Source organism: Notamacropus eugenii, chromosome 4 (genome assembly GCF_028372415.1).
Source record: "Notamacropus eugenii isolate mMacEug1 chromosome 4, mMacEug1.pri_v2, whole genome shotgun sequence".
NCBI classification, from domain to species: Eukaryota; Metazoa; Chordata; class Mammalia; order Diprotodontia; family Macropodidae; genus Notamacropus; species Notamacropus eugenii.
This window is the reverse complement of record NC_092875.1, coordinates 423,016,411-423,043,443: the sequence shown is the minus strand read 5'-3', so window position 1 is coordinate 423,043,443 and position 27,033 is coordinate 423,016,411. Positions and strand designations below refer to the sequence as shown.

General features: G+C 44.1%; 1 protein-coding gene across 1 annotated transcript in view; it reads right to left on the bottom strand.

Annotated features, from left to right (window-relative positions):
• Window positions 1-21,898, bottom strand: part of GDNF (glial cell derived neurotrophic factor) — a 38,600-nt gene extending 16,702 nt beyond the window's left edge. The window contains exons 1-2 of the mRNA XM_072605785.1: window positions 20,603-21,898; window positions 13,970-14,143 (exon numbers count right to left, since the gene is read on the bottom strand). Coding sequence (XP_072461886.1) covers window positions 13,970-14,117 — 148 coding nt within the window. The 5' untranslated portion in view covers window positions 14,118-14,143; window positions 20,603-21,898. The remainder of the gene's footprint in view (window positions 1-13,969; window positions 14,144-20,602) is intronic.
• Between the last annotated feature and the right edge of the window lie 5,135 nt (window positions 21,899-27,033).

Sequence of the window (27,033 nt, the reverse complement as noted above, 5' to 3'; positions counted from 1 at the left end):
CATCCTCCTATTCTTTCTCTATAACCAAGTTAAGAGAAAGTGAGCATCTCCTTAAAAAAATCCAAATTTCAGAGTTGGAAGGGCCCTCAGAGTTCATACAGTTCAAGTAGTACCCAAACAGGAATTCTGTCCACAGACAGCATCCCCAGCAGATAACCTGTAGTTAAGAAGACCCATGACCTCCCTTTTGGAAGTACCACCATTTTACTTTTAGATTGTTTGGATGGCTAGGAAGTTTTTCCTCATATTAAGAAAAAATCTGCCTGTGCTACTTACAACAAATGCCCTGTAATGCTTCCTCAGCAGCACAGCTCACCACAAAAAACCAAAACTGGGGACAGTGAGGTGATATTAACCTGGGGGATCCAAGGTCTGATTATAATTTGACCTGCTCTGATTTCTTAATACATATCCAATTCTTCTTTTCCCAGCTTCCTCATAATAGTGCAATAACAAGGCAGTATGGTTCCTCTGGGTAAAGGATCCTCATTTCCCTGGTTAGAAATTAGTAAAAAGTACAACAAGGTGTATACTTGTTGGTATCTGTGTGTCTGTCTATCATCATCACCACCACCACCACCATCATCATCATCCTACATCCAGTATATTCTAATAGAACCCAGTCAAGGATGTTAAACATACTAGAGGAGGTAATAAGCACCAAACATTAACAAGCACTTACACTATGGAGTATTCAACTGCTCTTATAAAACATGGTGATTTGGAAGGAAGAAATGTTTCACAGTAAAGTTTACAGAGTGACCTCTCCCCTCTAAAACAACACTACCACCCAATCCCTTTCGGTATTAACCAATTCAACTGAGTAGAGTGGAAAACAGTGAAGCCTCTTATCAAATCCCTCTGCTGCCCCTTTACTCTGCCCAGTTCCCTTTCTGCCCCAGCATACTTCCCTGTCCGTTTCAAAGCTTATTCCGGTTTACTCCAGACTGGAGAGCAGCCGGACAAGACAGAAGGGAATGGGGTCCTTGAGGGATTGAGCAAACAAGAGAGAGAAGGAGAAAGAGAGGGGAGATAGGAGGATCGGAAGTAGATGCATGGAAATGTGTTTCATAATAGGAACGGTTTGATGAACGTATTATTATCATCTGATGAGTGAGTTTTTTGGAAAGTAAGCCCAGGAGACTCCAGTTAATCAGCCACAAGCTACATCCAAATCGGCGCTATAGACATGACAGAAGTTAAAAACACTCACCAAAGAGACTCAGTAGCCTCAGAGTTCTATTATTACAGCAAGTTGCACAACCTCTCTGCCTCGGTTTTCTTTATTTAAAATTGGAAGAATTGTCTCATTGGTATTTTCACAATCCTGGCTCCTTCCCAAGACTTTAAACTTGTAAGTTGTGAGGGAGCACGTCTCAGTATTATGTAAGTGCAAAATTCTCAGTCATGATTTGAGGAATGATGGGTCCTGGCGTTCAGGTCTCTCATGTCTCAAAGGATTTTTTTTTTTTTTTTTTTTTTTTTTTGCTTAGGGGAGAAATGCTTTGGAAAAAAAAACTCTCTTTACAGCTAATGCAGAATTGCCTCAACATCTCTCATTTCTGTTGTTTTTCCGTTCTCTTAACCACTATCCTGGCTTCTTGTTATTCAGTTATGTCTAGTTCTTTGTGACCCCGTTTGGGGGTTTTCTGGCAGAGATAGCAGAGTGGTTTGCCATTTCCTTCTCCAGCTCATTTTACAGATGAGGAAGCTGAGGCAAACAAGGTTAGGTGACTTGCCTAGGGTCACACAGCTAGGAAGTATCTGAGGCCAGATTTGAACTCAGGTCTTCCTGACTCCAGGTTCAGTGTACTTCCCCTGCACCACCTAGCTGCCTATCCTGGCTTAAGGACCTCATTACCTTCAACCTGGACTATTGCATCTCTCTGTCTCTAGTCTTTTCAGAATTATGACCTATGTCTTGGAAAGATTATTTTGGCAGACATTATCTAGTGATAGGATCTAAGAACAGGGTTAGAAGGGATCTTAGAATCTATTGAATCCAGCCACCTCATTATAAAATTTAGGAAATTAAAGTCTTGACAGAGGAAGTGACTGGTCCAATGTCTCTTAGAGGTAGGACCCAAATCCAAATGCTCTGACTCCAGACTCAGCTCTGACATAAAATCTTTAGTCACTCCACATTGCCTAGAGGATACATACAATACAAACTTCTTAGCCTAGCATTCAAGGCTCTCCACAAGCTGATACCAACTTACCAAATGAACTTCCTAACAGCCTCCTATACCTTTGTCTTACTGGACTGGAAGGTCCCCAAAAGAAGGAGTCACGTCATACCAAAACTTTGTATCTTCCCCATTCCTTCACATGATATTCTGCATGTAGCAGATGCATTAAATAACTAAGTGAATAAACGAATGAACAAATCAGGGGATTTTCTTCCCTCTATTTTGCCAGAAAGTGTTTTTCCTTGAATTTGGGGAATCCACAGCTAAACCACTTTTCATGGGTCCTTCAACTTGATGATACTTCATGATGCAAATATCCCATCACCTCATGATGCAGGGAGAATGTCATACCTTTGCCCATGTTCTCTCTAGCTAAGCCTCCACCAGGACTAAAATTAAGAACTGGAGAGATGAGTCCTTCAGAAAGGTCCATTTCTATTCTATATTAATTAAAACAAAAGTGGGTTTCTGCCTGAATTCAATTAAGGCTATTTATCCCACAGGCAATGTACAACAGCTTCTAAAATTTGCCTACCCTTCTGAGCGTAGCTGAAATTCTACCTTCTGCATCAGCCTCGCTTCTGACCACTCCATCCTACACTCACCTTTCTTTCCCTCCACTTAGCTCCTATAGCACTTAGCATCCGTAGCCAATGAAATGAAAGCTCAGTGTAGGTGTCTGAGGCCACAGGGTTCCAGGCCAGGGAACCCTATCAACTGTGCTACCTACCTGCCTGAGGGCAAGAAATATTTCTTTAAGTAGCCTGTCAATGTGCTAGGTGCACAAAATGATAAGTTTAGAGCTGAAAGAAATCTTAGAAGTAATATAAGCCAAACTTTTCATTTTACTGAGCCTCAGATAGGTTAAGTCACTTGCAAAGTCACAAAGGGAGTGAAGTGGTCCCTGGATCTGAACACACATCCTTTGACTCCAAATCTTGTCACCAAGGGGAAGTCAGATGGCACAGTGTATAGAGTACCAGGCCTGCAGTCAGGAAGATCTAAATTCAAATCTGAACATACTTACTAGCTATGTGACCCAGGGCAAGTCACTTAAACCCGAGTGCCTCAGTTTCCTCATCTGTAAAATGAGCAAGAGAAGGAAACGGCAAACCACTCTAGTATCTTTCCCCCCCCAAAAAAAATCCCTAAAGGGGTCACAAAGAGTGAGACACAGCCAAAAAAATGACTGAACATCAGTTTTTCACCATACAAAATTGCCTTCTTGACTTTCTGCTCTTTTGCTGGAAAAATCCAGATCATTAACCTAATTCCTCACTTTAGCTCTGTCTGTGACCATCTATCTCTTTCACCAGTAAAAACAATAGTACTGCAAGAGAATTTAATTAATTCATGTTTTTTGGCACCAGGTTTCCTGATTTGTACTTTGGAACAAGCAGCAAAATAATCATTAGATGACGTGTCCACAATGACCCAAATAAAAATCATGCGCTGGACCTAAAAGAAAGTGAATATTCGCTACCCTCTCCTTTCTGTTTACTTTTTGTTGGCTCTTTCTGGAAATCTGTGTTTTGGGGGAGAACCTGAATGTCCTTTTAGAAAGCAGATGTTTGTGTTTTCTTATTCTTCTGATAAAGGGAGAAATGGAAAGAAGCCCAGGGCTGGTGAGTGGTTAAGGATGTTATTGGCAAATGTTAAGAAGTTATTACAAACTTTGGAGAACCAAAGTCCTTTCTGGAAAGTTATTTGCAAGACTTGGCAGTTAGATGGTGCCGCAAATAGTACACTGGACCAAGAATTGGGAAAGACCTGAGTTCAAATCCCTCCTCAGACATTTTACTAGCTATGTGGCACTATGTAAGTTACAGAACCTCTGCCTCAGTTTCCTCATCTGTAAAATGGGGATCATACCTTACAAGATTGTTGTGAAGTTCAAATGAATTAGTAAAGCACTTTGCAAATCTTAAAGGGCTATATAAATCTTAGTTATTATTATGAAATATATTATTCTTCAGAAGAAGGGTACTTTGGGGAATCACAGTAGTGGGGATAGGAAATCATTTCTGTGGAACTTCTTTTCTTTTCTGGTCCAAAAGAGCTCATTTAGCCTTAAAACAAAACCTACCTTCTAAAAACTGGTTTAGGTATGCTTAGTGATGGAGCCAGAGGACTACTGTGCCAGCTTGTCTACTTACTTCTCTGTAAAGGGAGGGGAATTAACTGATATCTAAGCTTCCTTCCAGCTCTAAATCTATGACTGTATGACGCTGACCTCCCTGGGCCTCATCTGTAAAATGAGGAAGGTTGGATTAGATGATTTCTGTGCAGTCCCTTCCAATTCTAATTCTGTCTTATGCTGTCAGGTTTCATTTTAATTTCACTTGTTTAAGCATTTCAGTAAACTGATTCACCAGAGGCTTATTAAAAGATAGGAATACAATTCCTTAAAAATAATCTTCAAGATACTTCTGACAATATGTAGATGAAAGCCTTTCTGGGGACACCTTAATACTAAACAGCCCCCATTTACAGATCTCCCCAGTCTCCTTTGCTGCATCATCATCCCTACAGAGCCTCCTTACTCTGGGTCTTCTGTCTGAGACCCTCTTCTCTGCTCTCTCTATATTTTCTCTCCCTTGGCAATCTTCTTGGGTCACATGGCTTTAATTGTCTTCTCTAGACAGATGATTCACAGGTCTACATATCTAGCTCCAGTCTCTCTCTTGAATGACAGCCCCCACATCACCATCTGCCTATATTGGTCATTCCAAACTGAATGTCCTGCAGACGTATCAAACTCGACAAGTCCAACACAGAATTCATCACCTTTCCTTCCAAATACAGCTGTTTTGTCAAAGGCACCACTATCTTTCCAGTCCCTCATGTTCACAACCTTAGAGTCATCCTTATTAATTCCTCACTCTCTCTTTACCTTATATATCCAGTCACTTGCCAGCTATTGCCAGTTCTACCCACACAACATTTCTTATCTATCGCCATCTCCATAATCAAACACTCAACCACCCTAGTTTAGGCATTCTTCACTCCTTGCTCAAACTATGGTAAATAACTCAATCAGTGCCCTTACCTCAACTATTATCTCTAAAACCCATCCTCCTCACGGTTGCCGAAGTAATATTCCTAAAGCACATATCTGACCATGTTACTTCCGGGTCCAGGTATAGTGGATCCCTAGTATCTCTAGGGTCAAATGAGTGTATGTGTAGTTTATTTCCCCCTTTCTCTCTGAAGAACTCTGGAATCGACTGTGAGACATGGGAGACACTGACACAAAACTGCCCAGTATGGTGTGCCTGCATCAAAGAAGGTGAGGTGCTCTATGAGCAAAACAGAGTTAAAGTAGCTCAAAAGAATTGTGAGATGTACAAATTTAGAGATATCCCCTCTTCAAATGTTCATACCAACTCTTTGTGCCAGACCTGTGGTAGAGCATTCTGAGCTTGTATTGGTCAGACCAGTCACAGTCAGACACACTTTACTTTAACCCCAATGCAAAGAGGTCATTTTGGTCCTTCTAGAGAATGATGGACAACAACCAGCCATCCAACCAAACAGGGCCAAATACAGATTTTTCTATTTGGTATTTAAAATTGTTCATGAGCTAGCTCCACATCACTCCAAGATTACTGCATATTATTCCCATTCATACAATCTACATTTCAGACAAACTAGCCTTCTAACTGTTCTTCATACACAACATTCATTCTCCTTTACACCTCAAATGCATTCCTTCCACATTTCCTCTTCTCAGAGTCTATAGTCTCCTTTAAATTCAGCTCAAGCACTTTTGTCTCTATGAAACCTTTCTTGATTTCCCCAGAAACTTGTGTCCCTTGTGTTAATTTTAAATATGCGTGTATGCATACAGGTTGTTTCTCCCAATAGAATATAAGATTCTTGGAGTTGGAGACTATTTCATTTTTTGTCTAGTACATTGTTGTTGAGGTGTTTCATTTGTGTCTGAGTCTTTGTGACCACATTTGGGGTTTTCTTGGTTTGCCACTTCTTTCTCCAGCTCATTTTATAAATGAGGAAACTGAGGGAAACAATGGCTAAATGACTTGCCCAGGGTCATATAGCTGGTTAAGTGTCTGAGGCCAGATTTGAACTCAGGTCTTCCTTATTCCAGGACTAGGGTTCTATCGATTATACCACCTAGCTGCTCCCTTGTCTATCTAGTACACGGTAATGCTTAATTGATTAGTCATAGGTAAAGTGATTGATTAATTTGGCAATTTAGAAGTATACCTCAGGTTTCTTTGTATCTGTGATACAATGATTTGGTTTCCTAGTACTCTCCTCAAGAATCAACCATGGCTCCCCATTATCTACCAAATCAGGGCTAAGTTCCTCTGTTTGCTTTTAATGGCCTCTTTGTGGTTCCGCTATCCAGCCTTCCTCTCTCTGCTCTCCCCCCACCCCCTCTAATACAACAACCCTCTGCTGCAATAGGCCTGGAGTCTACTCTGTCTGTCCCTCCCTCTTTCCGTACAAGCTCATTCTCAGTTCCCTACCTTTTGTCCATGCTCTTCTCTCCCACCTAAAATGACTTTTTTTCTTCCTTCATCTTTCCACAGCTACAGGCCACGGTAGGCTACTTTGGCCAGATTAATTATTGTTTACTGTGTTCTAGTCCGATATTCAATCTGATTGAAGGATCAGAATCATGTCCTATTTCTCTGTGAAGCAGAGGGTGGCTGGTCACCCTCTTGTTCACAGTCTGAACTCCTGTAGGTTAGAAAAGCAAATTCAATGTACATGAATTTAGAAAAGTAAGGAAAGTTTGCAGCATTCTGCTTAAAGAAAGGTGCTGCCTGTTTATGAATAGTGCAAAATAACCAAAGACGGAAGGGCACTGACTACTTTTATTTCTAGGGTAGCTAGCTTTCATGCTCTAGGTCCCAAGTTATTACATAAAATAGGTGCTGGAACTGAGAGCCAGATCAATTTGGGAGCTAATTCGAGTCTAAAATATTTATATAAAGAGCAACACAACTAGCTATTCTTATCCCTGGGGTATGCTCCAAGAACTGAGCCCCTGAAAGGGGTCCAGAGCCAGAAGTTTGGTTCAGGGGGGAAAGAGTCCGGAACAGGCCCCTTCCAACCTGCAACCTGACCTGTGTCCACGGTCTGGGGACTGCCATCCTTTGATTCCCCAGCTTCATCTCTGCACCACCCCTTTCTGGGCGAATAAGTTTGTATAACTGATTATGCAACATATGACCAACCAAGAATTGCGCAAGGAAAGAAAGAGGCCTGTAAAGGATATCATCAGAGAGATGTGTGACCGGAAAGGGAGGTAGGCCAGTGTGGCATGTAGCAAGAGCAAGGGGTAACCGATGGGCAGCTCATGTGCTGCGCCAACAGCACCTAGCCAATGTCAGGCAGTCTGGAATGGCGCTTCTCAAAGTTTTTGGTCTCAGGATGCTTTTACTCTCTCAAAAATTATTGAAGATCCCCCAAAAAGTGTTTATTTATGAGCCATATCTACTGAAACTTACCGTATTAAAAATTAAAACACGGTAATGCTATTATGAAAATAGTTTTGACCTCATGGGCCCCCTGAAATGGTCTCTGGGAGTCACCTTGAGAACCACTGTTCTAGAAGAAGGCCCAGTACCTTGTGTTCCACTATTGTGGAAGGTGACAAAGGAGGGAAAGGATATAGTCAGGTTCTGAGATGCATTAATGAAGGGATGACCCACATAAATGGAATCATGATTCACTGAAATATCAGAGTTTAAATCTAATGTGGACCAGTGAAGGTACCTCAGTTGACTCAGAACTTGGTATTATACTACATTTTAACAGTAACATTTCACACCTAGGACATAGCAGATAGAATGCTGAACCTGGGTCAGGAAGACCCTAATTCAAATGTAGCTTCAGATGTTTGCTATCTGTGTGACTCTGGTCAAGTCACTTAACCTCTGCCTCAGTTTCCTCATGTGCAAAATGGAGATTAATAATAACTCTTATCTTCTGGGGTTGTTTTGAGGATCAAGTGAGATAATACTTCCAAAATACTTTGCAAACCTTAAAGTGCTATACAAAAGCTAGCTTCTCACTAAAGATATTGAGCATCAGTTTCCCCAACTGTAAAAGGAAGGAATTGAACCAGGTGATCTATTTTATTTTTGCTGTTTTTTTAGATGCTAAATATCTAGACCAAATGATTGAAAAACCAAAATAACAGCTGAGGTAATCCTCAATTTACAAACATTTAGATACCACCCACACATAGAAAAGGCACTGAAAGTAAACCAACTTAGTGAAGGTTCAAAAGCAGAAGGGAAGTTGCTGTGAAAGGCAGGAGCAACTCACAGAACTATTGGTTCTTGAGCTAGAAGAGATCTCAGAGGCCACTGAGCCCAGCCCCTTCCATTAAAAAGAGGCCTTTTCTTCCCTTGCGCAATTCTTGGTTGGGTCATATGCTGCATAATTACACTTAGACAAATACATTAGCCCTGAAAGGGGTGGTACAGAGATGAAGGTGGAGATCAAAGGATGGCAGTCCCCATACCATGGACACAGGTCAGGTTGCAGGTTGGAAGGGGCCTGTTCCGGACTCTGTCCCCCCTGAACCAAACTTCTGGCTCTGGACCCCTTTCAGGGGCTCAGTTCGTGGAGCATACCCCAGGGATAAGAATAGCTAGTTGTGTTGCTCTTTATATAAATATTTCCGACTCAAATTAGCTCTCAAATTGGGGCTCAGTATCCTCCCAGGAAAATGAAGGGGCTAGATGAGATGGCTGCTACACCGTTCTTAGGAACCTGTGACTTCTTTCTTCATTAAGCTTTTTCCCCATGTAGCAAAACAGAATGATTTAAGATTCATCTGTGATTCTTCTTCTTTTGAAGATACTGTTGAGCAGTTTTGGAAAACCCACAAAGTAGATTTTAAATTTCAAATGAGGGAATGTTACAGAAGCTGCATGATGCTGGTGTCCCCGCATTTAGGGAACAAAACACCATGGGGTAAGACAGCAATGTGAGTTCAACTTGTTTGCGTATGACTTTTATGGGGTCATTAATATTTTCCAAAATAGACCCAACCCAACCACCAGCTGGGTTGCTCTGATGGCCTCATTTGCATTGGAAGCAAGACAACATATCTCATCTCAAATTTAAGAGTGAACTAGCCACAATGTACATGAATTTCTTCTTTATAAACTTTACTGTTACTACTACTGTGCTTATTATTAGTCTAGACCTGTTTTTTAACTGGTATATTGAACTCACAGCGAAGAAACTCCCTCTACCAATATAGATCAGCAATTAGTCTGCAATATATAATCTTAGAGAGTTATTTGGCCCTGAGAGGTTGAGGCATCTGCCCAGCATCACACTAGTATGTGTCAGAGAAGAGACTGGAAGCCAGGCCTTCCTGACTTTGAGGGTAACTCTCTCCTACAGTGTGTTCTCTCTCTTCTTCACAAACTTGAAAAACTTTGGATTTTTTCCTCAATAACTAGGCTGCTAACCTTTAAAAGAAATCAGAAGGATTCAGCCAAGGGTATGCTAGAGCCAGGTCTGATCAGCTCTCAAGAGCTGATTGTTAATTTTTATGCTTAAATGTCTTTTGGAAATTGACCAACATTACAAATTGGGACTTAATTTATGGTTTTGTCAATCGTCTAGACTTAAGAAAACGTGAATAATGCAGATTAAACTAAAAGTGTGCCACAGGTCTTTTTTTTCTTCTTTTTCTTTCAGAGAGCCATTTGTTAAACATTTACCAGCATACCCATGGGTTTAGCCATTGGAGTCCTTCCTACTTTCCAGTGGAATTCAATGTTTAGAAACATGTGTGATGGTTTACTACAGAAGACTTTGTGCCTCATGAGTGAAGAAAAACTTGAACATCAACAACAAATGTAATAGCGCCGTTATTATTAGCAGCGTGAACTGGCTGAATGTTCAAAGAGGGCCCACTGTTATTTATCAGCCTTACTAGGCCGATAGGCCTGCCTACCTGAATGTACTTGGAATGAAGTCAAGGTGTTTAAACAATGCTTTGCAGTTTCCTCATTCAAGGTCCCTTTATGATTACATATTTTATATATACACATATATATGTATATATAGCATATTATAATACATCACATATTATATACAATAAAATGTACATTTATAATACATAATACATCATAAAATAATATAATGTATTATAATACTATGTAACATAAAAACAATATATTAGAAATGTATTATCATTAATTGTGTGATCTAACACAGGGGCTCTCACTGCTGCAAAGCAGTATCTGGTTCTTGTTTAGTTGTCTCTGATTTGGAATTTTCTTGGCAAAAATACTGGAGTGGCTTTCCATTTCCTTCCCCAGCTCATTTTTACAGATGAAGAAACTGAAGCAACTGGGGTTAAGTGGGTCACACAGCTAATAAGTGTCTGGGACTAGATTTGAACTTAGGTTTTCTTGACCCCACTCTATCCACTGCACTATGTAGCTGCCCAATGAATAACAGTACATATAAATATATACACATGTATATGCATATACATATCTATATGTACATGTACATATAGATATGCAACAGTACATGTAAATATATACACATGTATATGCATATACATATCTATATCTATATCTAAATAGCTCATGTTCACATGGCAGTTTAAGGTTTGTAAGACATCTTTTGCCTTACAATAATTCTGTGAGACAGGCAGTGCAACTAATGCAATCACACCCATTTTATAGATGAGAGAAATGAGGTTCGCAGATTCTTTAAATGATTTCCTTATGACTCCACATAAATGTTGTACGGGAACTGGGGTCAAATTCTAGCTTGTAAATCAAGTCCATCACTCTTTTCACTACATTGACTTCCTTACATAATAGTTCAAATTTATACATTTATTTAAAGTCTGCTAAGTGTTTTCATCACAATGACCTTTTCAAGTAAGTAATGTGGCTAGTAACAGCCCTTCAACAGATAAGGAAACTAAGGTACAGAGATGGTAAATGTTGTGCCCATGGTGCTTTGGTTCTGGAATTCCAACTCATATCTACCTGACTCTTTGCCATATATGTACTCCATTATTTTGCTGTCTGAGCAACATCAAGACATTCCTCTGCTCACTGGGACACAGACTGCCATTATTTTATGCAGATGGGGCTGGAAATAAACTCTGTTTTATTCAGGTAATGGCTGGTAAGCAGTTATTTTCCATTTTTCTCTTTTTCCTCCCGACCTATGCTGGTGTTATATTGTGTGGGTAAAAAAGCTGTTATGCCTTTCTTATATGTATTGCTTTGGAAATGGGGTTTAAAGGTAACTGTGGTAAGTAGGCAGCACCACTTACTTTAATGTTACAGTCAGTTAGAGGTTCTTGCAAATGATTAGTGAATTTACATCAGCTAAAAGTCAAGTTAATGTTTTGAATCGACAGCTCTAATGCTTTTAAAAATAGGCTCATAACACAACTATTTTTGGCTGGTGTTCTCTTAACACAGATCCTTTTATTCCAAGGTGTCAACAATATTACCTCTTTCAATTTTATAAATCACGCTTCCATTGTTAATGTACCTATCTGTGTTCATCTATGGCACCCTATAAACAATGTAGCTCACTCCTCTTTCCTGGGGCCCTGGGAAGAAAGATGGCTATGCCTCTGTACTTAGGTCCATAACACGCACGTCACATTCCATAAGCTGTTTCCTAGCCTTAAGGCCTCTTAGTCTAGGCTGACTATTAATCTCCACCTCCTACCATATGGCCAGAGTATTCTGGCTGCCTCTATTATGATTATAACCAAAGTAATTTCACAGGAATAGACTGGATGGTGGCCATGCCTACATAGAGAATGATTTTAGGAAAAGAGAAGGAAGAATTCATCAGGTCAGTTCCTTGGATGGGAATTTTCTATTGCTAATTAGCCTCTAAAATTTCTATTTCTGTCATGTTACCTCAAAAAGAAAGGAGTCATCAGGTTAGCTCATTGGATGGGAGCTTTTTATCATTATCCCCTGTTCATGCATTATAATGTAGATTTGCATTAATTCATTCAATAAAAACATGGCTAAAAGGTTTTGAGTGGAGCACACTTTACTTAATCAAATCACCATTTATGAAACACTAGGGAAATCTGCTATTTATAAGATCTCTGCAGAATATTTTTGTTAAACGAAAGACTCCTTTTGAAATGTGAGTAATTGTCTCATTTATTTGTTATTGGAGACAACGTGTAAGTATAATGGATAGAAGGTTTTGTTCAAACTCTAACACATACTGACTTCAGACAAACTGAGCAACCTTAGGGACTAAAGCACTTTCCTTTTCTAATACTTTATGGTAGAAATATGCTCTAGAATAGTGGAAGAATTTCTCCATGTGGATGAAATCATGGGTCAGATCCTCAAACTCAAGTGTCACAAAATTAAAATTTGGATTTTCTCAAAGCGGTATAGGATGTAGGAATGGAGTAGCACATCTATATCAGAAATAAGTCTAGGGAGAAGGACATAGTCATATCACACTCAGATAACTCTATAAACTCCAGATCCACAAGACAAATTTTCCAAAGCTGCACTGGTCCTCTAGTCTAGTGGGCACAGAGGCCCTATCAGAAGTAAGATGGGGGTGGTGGTGGGGAACAGAATGGGGATACCTCCTTTAAGAGATATACCTTTAAGAGGCAGCCTCTTTCAGAGGTTGCTTTGGTGGCAATTTTACTTAATATTGAAATGGAAATAAATTCTTTTGTCTAGACTTGACACTGCCTAGCAGTGTGCCCTCTCTATAAAGATATCTTGTCTCTGGCTGAGTTTATGTGAAGGAACCTCTCTTTTGGAAAGGATAGACTAAAATGGAAAATTGTTTGGCAGATGAGGTACTCTGCATGGTGAACCTCCATCAGTTAGTACACATGTATTAAAACAAAAGTGAAATGGTACCTGCCCTCAAAGGGCTTATCTTCCAAGCAGTAATTTCCCCCAACTAAACAGCTAGGCTGGAGAAGCAATCTCATACTTTTTTCGGTGCCATGGACCTTTTTGGCAATCTGGGGAAGCTTACGGACCCTTTCTCAGAACAACATTGTAAAATAATTGGAGAAAATGCTAAATTTCAGTTGGAGGTTAGTGAAAACAAGAAAAAAATTCTCATCCAAGTTCACAGACCTCTTGAAATCTAACCACTTTCTGCTACTTTTTTACCAGCAAGCACTTTAAAAATAATTTTGTAACTCTGAACCTCCTAGGGATCATGGGATTTAGAGTTGGACGGAACTTTAGAGCTCCTCTAAGTCACAGGATCATAGATTTAGAGATGGAAGGGACAAGCTCCAAATTTCTCACTTTACAAGTGGACACCAAGGCCCTGAGAGGTAAAGGAATTTGCCCCCAAACCACACAGGTAGTATATAGCAAAGCCTGTATCTGAATTTAGGTCTTGTAATTCCAAATCCAGGGTTCTTTTCATACTACATAGAAAGGTCACACATACACACAGCCGTTTCCCTGCCTACCTCCTCATTTTACAAAAGAGGAAACTGAGGTCCCATAAAAGGATGAAATTTGTTCCAAAGTGGCGGAGCTGGGGTCCAGCCCAAGGCATCTGATGCTAAAATCAGTGTTCCCTTTTCCCTGGACCCTTGCTACATCACCACTCTCTTTTGTGGAAAAAGTTCACTCTCCCATCTTCTCTTAGCAGCCCTGTCCTTGGTCCCACAAGGGCTAAGAGAAGATCATCTCTACCCCTGGGGGTGCAGTCTATTTGCTTTGGTTTTGTGCATGATTAGTAGGTCTGAAAGGGTGGCTATGATGGGGAACGTTTCTTACAGTCACTTCTCACAGCGTAAGGAGCCGGTCGGCTGGGGGAGCGCTCTTCTTCTGACCCTCCAGGATACTTCTTACCAGCAGGCAGCGGGAAGGCGGGCACAGTGTGGAGCAGTACCAGGCAGACAGCCACAATATCCCATAACTTCATCTTAGATTCCCGTCCAGCGGCGGCTCCTGGAGGGTTGGGGGGGGGGGGGGGGGAGGTCAGGAGAGAGAGAGAGAGATAGGGAGAGATCAATCTTCCAGTCGTGTGGACAGCCACAATCCCCTCTCCCTCCCACTGCAAAGCCAGTCTCCCCCCCAACTTTCACATTCATGCCAGTTGATGCACCTGCGAACCCCCAGCTGACTGCTTCATTAAAGAACCCACCTCGCGTATAATTATTACTATTCCCTTTGGGAGCAAACTTACCAGTTGGGAATCTTTCCCATTACAACTGTGTAATACAGAATGCTGGGACTTGAACGAAAGGGGGACAGGGCTTGGACTTCTGTCTCTGGCGGCCCTTTCTGTCTCCCTAGATGAAACCCTCCCAAGGGAGCTCAGTCCCGAAACCCTGCCAGCACGCACCCATTGCTGGCAGGGGTGCTATCCTCTTCCTCTCATGTTTTCCTGGGGACCCAGGGAGCCAGTGCAGATTTCTTTTCAAGTCCGGCGTCCCCCCTTTTCTCCACCTCGACCCCACCTCTGGGGTGGGGGAGCCTTGGAGCTGGGTAGCTGCTCCTGCCCTGCCCCACATCTGCAGCCCAGGCTGCAGACTCAGAGTCCAAGCTCCTTCCTCACCCCACCCCATCCCCCAATTCAGCTTTAGCACCTTTCATTTCCCCGCCCCTCATCCTCCCCTCAAACCCCCAGACCAAGACAGCTCGGAGAAACCAACCTTCCCCAGAGAAACTCCCTCCCTCGGTGGGAAGCCCCTCCGTGGAAGCCGATCTTCCTCCCCATCGCAGGGCTCCCCCACGCTAATAGCTACAATGTAGCTATTAGTAGCTATACGTAGTAAGAACTACAATGAAATTTCTGCCTAGGATTTCCTGGTCCATCACTTGGAATAAGTGACTACAGCCGGTTTCGCTTTATGCACTTGCATCTTTGTCTATGGGCAGCCCGGTTTTTTTTTCTTTCACTAACCTGGCACCAAAGGGGAAAAAAAAAACAAAAAACAAACCAACAAACTTTTATTGGGGACAGGAAAGGAATGTTAGTAGGAATCTGGCAGCTTTAATTCTGTTTAGGGGTAAGGCAGCGATGGCACTTGTCTTACAACATTTGATCAGCAGCAGCACTCTTGCAATCTCCCCCTCCCTGCCGCCCCATTAGTTCCCCCACCTCTCCCCACGTCCTCTCACTTTCCAGGGAGACCAGACCGAGGAAGCCTCCCGCGCGCTCTCCCATGCAGCCCCAGCCAAGCCTCTCCAGGCACAAAGCATTGCAATTTGCTCACAGCTCCGGGGGAGGGATCGCCCGAGATGCGCGACCGGGAGCAAGCAGAAAAGGACGTGCCCGCGGCGCCTCCGGGGCGCTGCTCGCTCTGCGAAGGGGACCTGGGCACTGGGAGGCCTGCGCTGGCGCTCCACATCGAGCTCCAGCTCCAGCTTGGGGCAGGGTGGGGGTTTAGGGCCGGAGGAGCGTGATACAATAAATACGAGCCTCCCTCAGCCAGGGGGCACCATTTGGACTTTTCACACTCCCTCCCCCTTCCACCCCTCCCCCCGAAAAGGAAAAAAAAAAGGCCTAGGGAAGGCGGGGAGAAACAGTGCCGTCCAACTTGTGTGACTCGCGAAGCTTTACTTTCCACTCGCGCCCCCCTCCTCCCGAGCCACAAACACTTGGGCTGAACCGGAGAGGACAGGGGAGCCGTGTGTGTGCGCGTGGGTTCGAGGTCTAAGGGCTGAACACCCGATGGGCCAGTTCAGTCTGGGTCTTTACTAGACGCCCACTGACCCCAGCTTCCCAAAGTCGCTCTCCCTTCCCAACTCTACCGGCTTTTGGTGACGGACCCTGCAGGCGGCCGGAGCCCCACGTGGTTAATGCCCTTCTCTCCCATTAAATAAAACATACCCGTTGGAAAAGGACCAGTTGGCCCCCGCCCCCTCCCACCGAAAAGGGGAAAAGGCAGGGATGGAGCCACGGAGATGGGGTGCGGAAAGGAGAGCTTTCAGCAAACAAAAGTCGAAGGCTGCCTCGGGCCAGTGGTAGTTATCTGGGCCACATCTTTCCTGCGCCCTCCCTTTCTGGTTCTCAGGCACTCCAGACTTTCCCCCCGCCGCCCAGTGCCGGCCGGCCCGCCGGCCTAGAGAAGGGTTTAATTGGGCCGCCCCCTCGCACGGTGCAGGCCGCCCGCCCTAGGGCTAGCTCTGCCGAGATGGATGCGTTTTCCATTCTCCTGGCATTTGTTTGCTCTCTTAAGCAGTTGTTTGGCCGCACTCGCCAGGAGGAAAAAGAAACTCCTAGAGACCCGCGGCCCCGACCTCCCAATCCAGCCTGGGCTTGTCTGCTGGGCGGCGGCGGAGCTGGGGGGAGGCTGCGGCCAGCGACCCTCCGGGGAGCGGGGCAAGGTCGTGGTTCCATCGCCTTCCCCTCCAAATAAACATTACGACACCGAACCCATGCAAACGGTGTGTGTGGGGGGGGGGGGAAATTAGGAAGCAGGACTTTGGGAAGCGTAAAGGGCCTTCTCTCTCTTCCTCTGTCGTGCCCACAAGCCCGCATCCTTCCCAAAGCTCGCGGGCACGAGGCTAGCGCACCGATCCCAACCCAGGTGCCCGCCTGCCTTCCCCTCCCGCCCACCGACAGCAAAAGAAGGAGACAGAGTTCCTTTCCGTATTAAAAGGGCTTTCCCCTGGTTTTCCCCCAGCCGTGGGCGGATGGGAGATTTCAAAAATTGGACGTGGAGTTTCTCAATTAGGAGTGTGGCGAAGCTGGCAAAGGAGAGGAAGTGGAAAACTCTACGTCCCGCCAAAGAGGAGGCTCCCTGATCCCTGGTTGTCTTCCCGCTCTCAGCCCGGCTCTTTCCTGTCCCCGAAACAGGCCCCCTGGGCTGGGGAAAGCGCATTCTTCTGTCCCGAGAAAGCCCTCAAGGAAGGCTCTGGAGCTAGAAGCTCATTCAGTTCTCCTCTCTGCTCTGGGGAGGAAACCGAAGGCAGGCTCATCCTATGCAGAAGCGCCTGCCTCCAGAGGGTTGCAGAAAGAGGGCCCAGCTTGGTCTGGACGTGTTTCTCAAAGGCCTGGGTCTCTTTTTTCTCTTTAGCCCCCCCTCAGGTTTTGTCACTCGCCTTTCCTTTCTCTTCTCTCTCTATTTCTTCCTTCATTCTCTTTCCGTCTGTTTGCTCCCAAACAAAGGTGCCTATTGCTTCCTTCCCCATTTCTTTTCGGAGTAGTCTGCCCAACAGTAAACCCAGAATAACAGCCTTGTATTTGCATAAGACTCCTTATGGCATTCACCAAAGTGTTTTCATATAGATACAGCTTTAAAAACAAAACAAAACAATTCTCATAAAGTAAGTGACAAAGTCACAGAGCTGTAAATTATTAGAGTAATAAAAGTACTTTAGAGATTAAGCAGTTCAAAACTCCTTCATCTCAACAATAAGGCGCTCAGACTAATTGATCCTGGACAAGTCACTTAAGCTCAGCAGTAAAAGTAGGATAATGATGACACCTCTTTGGAAGGGTTGTTGTGAAAATCCAACGAGATAACGCATAAAGTGCTTTCCAAAGCTAGCATTATAACATAGCGCTTAAAGATGGTGATGATGCAACGATATCAACTGAGGACCAGAGATGGCCGGAGAAGTCAACAGTGGCAGAGCGGCAACAAGAAACCAGATTTCCTGATCTGGTATTTTTGGCTGATGAACTACCTTACAGAAAGAAGAGAAGGGGGGTACTCAGCACCTAAATCTGAGGTACATAGCATGGTACAGATCCTAGAGAGGAATCGGATCAATGGTGTTGGAAAGGGCCACTCTACAACACAAGTTCTCTGTCCTCTCTACCAAGTGTTTGAATAACTTTTCCTCATTTTGGGCACTAGGGGGCACTAAAACCCACCATAGTTCAGTAAATCCCACCTTACTACATAGTTGGGAAGTTTGGTCATTTGTCAAGTATAACAGAAGGTGGTGGTAGCAGGGAGGAAATTGCTCACCTTAAAATCTTATGGAGTTACCCTTAGAACTATTTGATATTCCTACCTAACACTATCCCTGTTCTTCACTCTCTTTCCCAATCCAACTCCCCTCTAACCTGGACTAGTTCCTTGACAACTTTTCTTTGGAGACTGAAGTCTGTCCTCACTCTTCACCTAAGAAAACCTAGTCAAATGAGGTTGTTTCACACCCAGATGAACACCTGTACCACAAGAACCCCTCCCTCACTCTTAATTCTTAAGTCAGAGAAAGTTATATTTGGGCTTTAGTTTCAAGATTGACATGAGAAATAAAAAATGAGATAAGGATTTTGAGAAGAAGGTAGGTCAGTTTGCAACCAATCTGTGGGAAAGAGGACTGGAAAGGAGCAGAGAAAATATTCATATATAACAGTGATATTTGTAAGCAACACTTTACCCTCAGCAATGAGCCTTTAAATAGCATACTTTGAGAAGTGTTATGTGGGGAAGTAAGGAGGAAGATGAGGAAATAAGTAGCTAACTGCTATCTACTGGGTGACCTAGGGCAAGTCACTTAACATCTCTGGTCTGAGGTGACTTCTAACTTCTAAGTTTACAATCCTGTGAACCTTTTGTTTTAACCCTATGAATTTCCATCCAGTGACTATCTCACCATACTCTTAAGAGCTGAGCAGGTTGGTTTTCATCCCATGCTTTTGGGGGTCACCAGTTTAGTTCCTTACTGGGTTATGGGAGTCCTATCTCAGGAGATAAGGTGGAAAGTGTCTGTGAAAAATGTGGAAGAAAACAGAAAGTTCAAAGCAGGCTAGAGCAGTGATGTGTTGAGAGACTGAAAGTCTGTCCTGTATTGAATAGGTTGGTGGGAGTCCTGCTTACCACAGAGATTGTTTAGTCTTTCTGCAGTTTTCTCTCACTTGTCACTTGCTACACTGACAGCCTTAAGCCCTGCACTTAGAAAGCAGAGGCATCAGGGGCTACACATAGTGGCTGAAGTGGACAAAATTCAGCTAGGACCTAAGTATTTACTATTTTGTGGGATTTGTTAGTCCCATCAAAATGACACCAAGCAAACAATATTTTAGGAAGAAACAAAGGCATCTGGTTTCTCTCTCTCTCCTCTCTCTCTCTCTCTCTCTCTCTCTCTCTCTCTCTCTCTCTCTCTCTCTATGAATGGATAGGGAATTAATTTCCTTGGTCTCCTCAGCTTAGAATTTATTTGCAGACTTGAAGCCAAGAGTAGATAAAGAGTAGACTCATTGATAAGGCCATCCTTTTGAATGAAGGCACCTCCACAGAGAAACTTGAACATGGGGTAGCTATTCTGGAGACCCCACCTGTGAAAGGGGGGATATTACAGGTGCTACATTTAAAGGAAAAGCCCCCAAATAAAGCAAAACAAAGCATTCATTAGAAGATTCATGCCATAGCTGAAATTGTAGTTTTTATTTATTTAAATTCATTCCACAGCACACTGACATCCCTGGAAGCCAGAGGCACACAAGATATAAACACAATGGTTGTTGGTCAGTCTCTTGGACCAGGGGTTCATCTAGCATGTGCTCCGCTTATCTGAGGTTACTTTTGACAGCATGTGTCTGTAGAAAAGGAAAATAGCTGCAGGATCTCTCCTCTCCCAAACCAATTTTCACTTGGGGAGAGGCTTTGAGAAAAACCAATGGGCAAGTTATGCCACTCCGAAGAGGCTTGGAAAGTCCTAAGGGATAGGAGTACAAAGGCGAACACCCTTACAGGTGTATACGCTCAGGAAGGGGATAGTCATCTTTCCATAACCTTTTGGATGGGGAGGACAGCAAATGATAATGTGGATTAAACCTATTTTGAAGGGCTTAATTCAAGTCGCTTTAACGCCTCGGCCAGAAGTCACCACTGGAGTATTCACTTTGCATTTTTACGCACCATTGCCACACGCTCCCAGGTATCTACATTTCTTTTCAACCCAGAGAAGACTGAAGCAGGCTCGCTAATATAGCTTCCTTCCAGTATTATGGTAGGCACGGATAAAGAGAACAGCCTGGACACTTTAAGTTGTGGGGAGGACGACAACTTCACTTCCCCTTGCATCCTACCCCAGGACAGAAAAGATCCTGTGGCACAACCCTGGCTCCACAGAGGGGAATCCTGGGCTCTGGAAGGTGGGGGGAGAACTGGAGGGGTTGCACTTGAGGAGAAGACAACCTTCCCCAAACTTACCTAAGTCCCCTTTTAGGCAGGGCCTTCTGCCTTCTCATTTTCAACTTCTCCCTTTCCACCCTTTCTTCCTAGTTTCCCACCCTACCTAGCCTCCTTCTTTCCCTCTTCGGTCCGCCGCACCTTCTCCTCGTCTCATCCTCCTGTCCTCTTCTCCTTTGCTGCCCGGTCCCGCGCCAGGCGCTCCAGGGCCAGCCAGGGGAACCCCGGTTCTTTCCATCCCCGCCTTTCCCCACCCTCATCCTAGTGGGGTGGGATGGGAAGACACGTCCTCCGCCACAGCCCCTCTTACCTTCGATCCGGTCTCGGCAGACCCCCAGTTGGACATTAACCCCAAGAAGCCCGAGTGCCAGTCAGTAGACGCATCGGGGCCGAGGTCAGGACCGCAGAGACCCGCGGAGCAGGTCTGGACACAAAGTTCGCAATCCCTGCTGGAAGCGTTCCGGAGAAGAGCCAATGGAGGGGTGGACGGAGGTGGCGGCGGCGGCGGCGGCGGCTGCTGCTGGGATGGCCGCGGCCGGCAGCTCCCCGGCTGCTCCCCCCACCCCAGAGGACCAAGTCCGTGCAGCCGCGGCGGCCTTGGGTGGGGGGCCAGGCGGCCCCACCGCGCTGCGCTGAGCTCGGCCGCGATGCGCGCTCCGCGCTCCGCTCTCCGGGCTTCGCTGGCCCGAGTCCCAGCCGCTCAGTAGCTCAGCCGCGGCAGCGCTCTGCGCCGCGGGGAGCGCCGCCTGGGAGCACTAGATGGGGCTGGAGGATGCTGCTGCTGCTGCCGCCGCCGCTGCTGCTGCCGAAGCCGAGATCCTCTTGCTTGGAAAGCTGAGCGAGACACCCCATCAACCTCTGCGGGGAGTCCAGTGAAGACATCAGGGCTCCAGGAGCAGCGGCTGGTCCGGGAGAGCCCGAGTTTGGGCCCGGGGGCGGGGGGAAAGGAGGAGATATTGGGGATGGGGGTGGGGAGGGGGAGGGGAAGAGAGACGGGGGGGGGGTGGCAGACGGGGGAAGGAGCCCACAGTCACACACGTACCACCCGGGCTTGAGGTGGAAGGGGAGGGGGGAGAACTAGGGAAGGGAGAAGAAAAAGAAAAGAAAAAAGGAAGCAGCGGTGCGTGAGACTTCCGAGATGGGGGTGGGGGGTGGGTGGGAGTGGATGTCAGGAGTAGACAACTACGCGAAGTCGGAGGAGAGAGGGGCGCTGCGGAGGTGCGGCTCAGCCGTGCAAGGAGAAGCGGTAGGATCCCCGTAAGGCAGGCGAGGACTTCAATCACATTGCCCGATTAGATCCAAATGGAACCCGGGAAGAGCTCAGGCCGATCAGCTAAGGCAATCCAAACTTGACCACAGCACTCTTGGCTTCCGGATCCACTCCTCTTGTCTCTGGGGTCGGAGAGAAGGAGTTTGACCTGATGATGGCTTGGGCTTGGGGGGGTGGTGGTGGCTTTGCTTCTTTCCTATCCTTTGTCTTTTCCCCTTCGTCTCCTTTTATGTCTCTCCTTCACTCACTCTTGTCTCCTAAGGAAGGAAAGAGGAGTGGGAGTTGCCAGCTGGAGGTGTATCACAGAGGACAGATGTGGAGCAGTTCAGGATGAGCGGTCGGTTTGCCAGGGGAAGCTGCAAGTGGTGATGAATTTATAGGGCTCTTATTCTGTGACGTGCCCTCGAGTGCCTTTTCTGATTCGCTTTCAGACCTAAACACACGCAAGATTAGACCCTATGCTAGGGCCAACACGGTCTCCAAATGTCTGCTGGCTGAAGTCAGAGGCTCTACATATCATGTATTACATGGCAAGCCATGAAGAAGGCTTCTGAAGTTGGCCGGCTCCTTGGGCCTGGGCTAATTTTCATGCTGCTGTAATATAACACCAGACACTGGGGTAGGCACATACATTCGAAATCGCAATTCCAGAATCATAAGATCATTTCTGCGAGAACAGGTCACAGGAGGTTGACTAAGCCTGATTTTGTCTAAGTTTTCAGAAATGCAAAGGGGAAAAAACCCCCTCAAGAAAACACTCTAATTCTTTAGGAGTGGTCCCTGAATTTCCAGGTTGCAGGAATCAGGCCTGTTTTCAGGGATCATTGAAATGCAGAGGTAGGACCATTTTTCATCTAAATAGGTGAAAACAGAATTTACCTTTCTTTATACAAAAATGAAGGCTAGCAAACTTTTAATGCCAAGTTCTATGAGCCCTCTCCTAAGGTGTATTGTTCAGAGAAGAGAACTTATTCTTTAGTCAGATGTGATGTAAAATTAGCTGTAAAATGTGATACTTAATAAAGCCCCTTGGATAAGAAGTAACCTGCACTGCTGGAAGTAATACAGTCAAGATCAGTGGACTGCTTTTATTTTACTCACTGTTGGCCATAGAAAGTATATGCTGTCTCAGTTTACATCCATATACCTCTTACATTTATGACTCATCCGGTTGTGGGGGAGTATGTGGGTCTTCACATAGCTAATACAGACAATAGACATGGGAAGTGTGTGTGTGTGGTGGTGTGGGGGAGAGGAAAGGAAGATCATGTATTATTAAACTCTTTGTAAAAGTTAAAGATCAGCTACTTTGGAGAGTTGTGAGTTGAAACTGGTGTGGGAGGAAAATTGTTCTTACTAACATTACTGGGATTCAAGTTTGTGAGGAAGCAGAAGTCTAATGATCTATGTGCATACCTTACTTCAGCTAACTCAGGATTCCTCATGTGTTATCTTTGTAGCCCTGTGAAATGTCACTTTGTTCTCTTTGATAGTTTCTCTTTAGAAGGTGGCATACCTTTAGATGAATTAGAAAATGGGAGCTTAGCACCTTTTGGTGTATTTATTCTCCCAGGGTTGTAGGCTGATGAAAAAATTTGTTAAGATTTGAGGAACTGAGTGTCACTCATTGGAACTCGAAGATGGGGAAATTCAACAAGTCTGGTCAGTTGTGTAATTTTGTACCTCCAGAAGGCTTTCTACCTGGGTAGTTATCTCACATGGTGAGAATAGAGTGCTAATAAGGTTCATGCTAATCATGGATTTGATTCCCAATGGAATTATGAGCTTTGTATAAATAGACATTACTCAGTGGTCCCGGACTGTACCCCAGGCCACAGTTAGCCACTTTGCAAAACATAAGGCCTTTCTTTGTTAGAAGATCAGAAATGGCTCAGCTCATCACATTCCGGCCTTGAGACAAGCAAGTCAAAGCCAGTGTTCCACCAGAAGAGGTTCTGATCATCCTTCTCATCAACAGTAAACTATGTTTACAGAGTATCTGCTACATGCCCTTGCTAGGTGCAGGGGTTACAAAGGACTATAGAACATGGTAATCTGGTTCCTGCTTAGAGAGGTTTACAATCTATTTGGGAGGTGGGGGGCAATGTAGAACATAAAGAGACAAAGAATAATTCAAGGCAGAGCTTGGGTTTTTTTTTAAACCAAAAATAGCTTATTACACTGTGGGCTTTCTTTTGCTTAATTTGCAAAGAAAAATCTAGAAAAAAATGCAGTAAATAGTGGGAGTTTTTGTTGTTTGTGAACTTGTTAAATAAATATTTGTTGATGACTTAAAGCTAAATAAATGGGATGGTCAAATGGAAAGAGCAATGGATTTGAACTGAACACTGGGTTCAAATCTCAGCTCCAGTATTTATTCTTTATGGATGACCCCAGGTAAATCCTTTAATTCTCAGAACCTCAGTGGCTCCATCTGTAAAATGAAGAGGGTCTGGACTAGTTGACCCTGAGGTCCTTCCTGTGTTAGCTCTGTGGCCCTGTAATAGAGGAGGTGAGGTTTGAACTGTGCCTTAGAGGAAGGATGGGACACAGACTAGAGAAGGGAGGGAGAGCATTCCAGGCAGGGGGAATAACATCTCTGTATTGGAAAGGCATTACTGTTTATAGCTGTGATGGTTTACAACACACAACTCACTCCTCACACTTTCATGCCCAGACTCCTTTGATTTTTGTGGGCTGCCAAGTGCAAGGGGGATGGCAGGGATTATGGCTCAGTCCTTGTCTATATACAGAGCCCTCTCCATGGGCTCGTGCTCAGGGCACAGCTGCTTTTCTTGTAAGAGCCAGGACCTGTGTCCCTGGGCTCCATTGTAATGTGGGTCATCACAGCTCTAAGAGCAGTAACAACTAACTCATAGTTATACAAGATCATAGGATCATAGATGGACCCCAGAAGCCATCTAGTTTAATCCCTTTCATTTTACAGATAAGAAAACTAAGCCAAGGGAGCTTAAGTGACTTGTTTAGGGTCACATAGATAATTGGCATCAGATTTAAATACAGGTTCCCTGACTCCAGAGCCAAGTGCTCTTTCCACTATACTGGGAGGTTTATAGAACACTTTAAATCCATTATCTCCTTTAATCCTCACAACTGCCCTATGAAGTGGGTACTGCAGGTCTTACTATTAGCTACATTTTACAGAGTGACTTACCAATGTCCATATGACTAGGAAGCATGAAAGGTAGGATGCAAACCCAGGTCTCTTGACTCTAAATCAAGAATGCTTTTCACTGCTTCATGATGCTTTTTCTTTTTAAAGTCACGAGTTTACTTGATAGGAGTTTGAGCTTCATGAATTCTCCTGCCTTTTTGGCTTCATTCACATAGGTTCCCATGTCTGGAGTGGATGCCCTCCCTCCTACTGTTTCCACCTATTGAGAGCCTTTCCTTCCTTCAAGGGTACCTTGGATGAACTCTGCTCTGCCTTTTATGATGCATCCAGATTAAAATAATCTCCCCCTCCTATTCCTCATGGTGCTTTTAATCAATCAACCAATGAGTCAATCAACAAACATTTATCAAATGCCTACTATGTGCCAGGCATTGTGATGGTAATAAAAAGGCAAAAATGAAACAGCCCCTCATTATCCTCTAGCAGCTTATTTTGAAATAATCAGGGGAGATATGAACATATATAAATATCTAAAAAATTAATTCAAGGTGATGGCAGGGAGGGAGATACTAGTGTTTTGGGTGATCCAAAAAAACTTCATTTTAATGTTTGATCTGAACTTTGAAGGACTTCTTTTTAAAAAAAATATTAAATTAATTTTTTTGTTGCATTTTAAGTTCCAGCCTGTCTCCTCCCTCCTTCCTCAGCCCAAACTAGAGAAGGATATCATTTCATACACACACACACACACACACACACACACACACACACACACTTGTGCATGTGCATGTACACGTGCATTTGTGTGTGCAAATATAAATATAAAACCATACTATGAATACTTGTATTTATCAGTTCTTTGTCTGAAGGTGGAAGCGTCTTTGTTCATTGGTCCTTTGTGGTTGATTTGAATATTTACGATATTCAGAATAGCTTAGTTGTTCACAGTTACTCTTTGAACAATATTGCTGTTACTGTATCCAACCCTCTCTTAGCTCCGCTCATTTTACTCTTCATTATTTCATGCAAGTCTTTCCAAGTTTTTCTAAAATCAACCAGCTCATCATTTCTTACAGCACAGTAATATTCCATCGCAATCATATACTGCAACTTGTTTAGTCATTTCCCGGTTGATGGACCCTCCCCCTCAGTTTCCAGTTCTTTGCCACCACAAACAGAGCTGCTGTATTTCAGAACATATGGGTTCTTTCTTTTTGCCCCGAACACCTTGGAAACCATTGCTATATTGTATTAGTAGTTGTATTAATTGTATTGCTAGGTCCAAGAGTATACATAGTTTTACAACTCTTTGGGCATAATTCCAGATTGCTCTCCAAAATGGTTGGATCAGTTCACAATTACACAAACTGTGTATGTGTCCAAATTTTTCCACGTCCCCTGTAACATTTGTCATTTTTTCCCTTTCTGTCATTTTATCCGATCCGATAGGTGTGTGGTAGTACCTCAGAGTTCTAATTTGGATTCCTCTAATCAATAATGATTCAGAGCATTTTTAAAAAAGATGTTACAGGATTTTGTAATTTAAAAAGCTGTTGCAATTTCTTTTGCGCTATAAATAAACATCTTGCCTGAGGGAAGAGAGAAAAGGAGCTGTGGCTCAAAGGGAAGATCAGTTTAGGTTCTGACCTGGCCAACAGAGCTGGATGATTCCCCCTGTCTGTCCTGTGCACCCCAACCACTCAGGACAACCACAGTCACTGAGCTTCCTCAGCTTCTCAGGTTCAGCTGGATGATTTTCAGCTGACATACAACTACCAGAAGAATGGCTATCACAGCCAGGCTGAGTGAGTGGTCCTGCTCTCCAAAGGCATTTGTGGGATGGGCAAAGGACCCAACACCAAAACAATTCTATTCTGGCCCTACTCACTACTAAATAACTTGCTGACAGACCCAGACCTGCTAGAGCAAATGATCATTTTTTTTTTTTTTTTGCTACAAACATCTCCTGTTCCCCATCTCCCAAGAGAGCATAGGATGAAGTCAAATTCAACCACACTGCCACTGGCCTCATACCCTGCCATCTGAGCTCATCTCACAGATAAGTAGCTCCCCATTGCCAGGTAATTATTTTCACCAGGAGAAAGCCAACCTCTCCTCATAGTCTACCCATAAGTACTTTTGAGAGGTAAGGCAACCGGGGCCAGCCTGGGGAAAATTTTTTCTATAGAACTTTTTACTCAGGCCTCTCTTTGTAAACTAGGAGTTTAAGACAAGGAAGGGGTTTGATCACGGGCCTGGAGGAAGCTCAGGTGCCTAAGCAATGCAGCTTTCTTCCTAGTCATAGCCCCAAGGAAGCTAAAGCAGGGCTGAAATA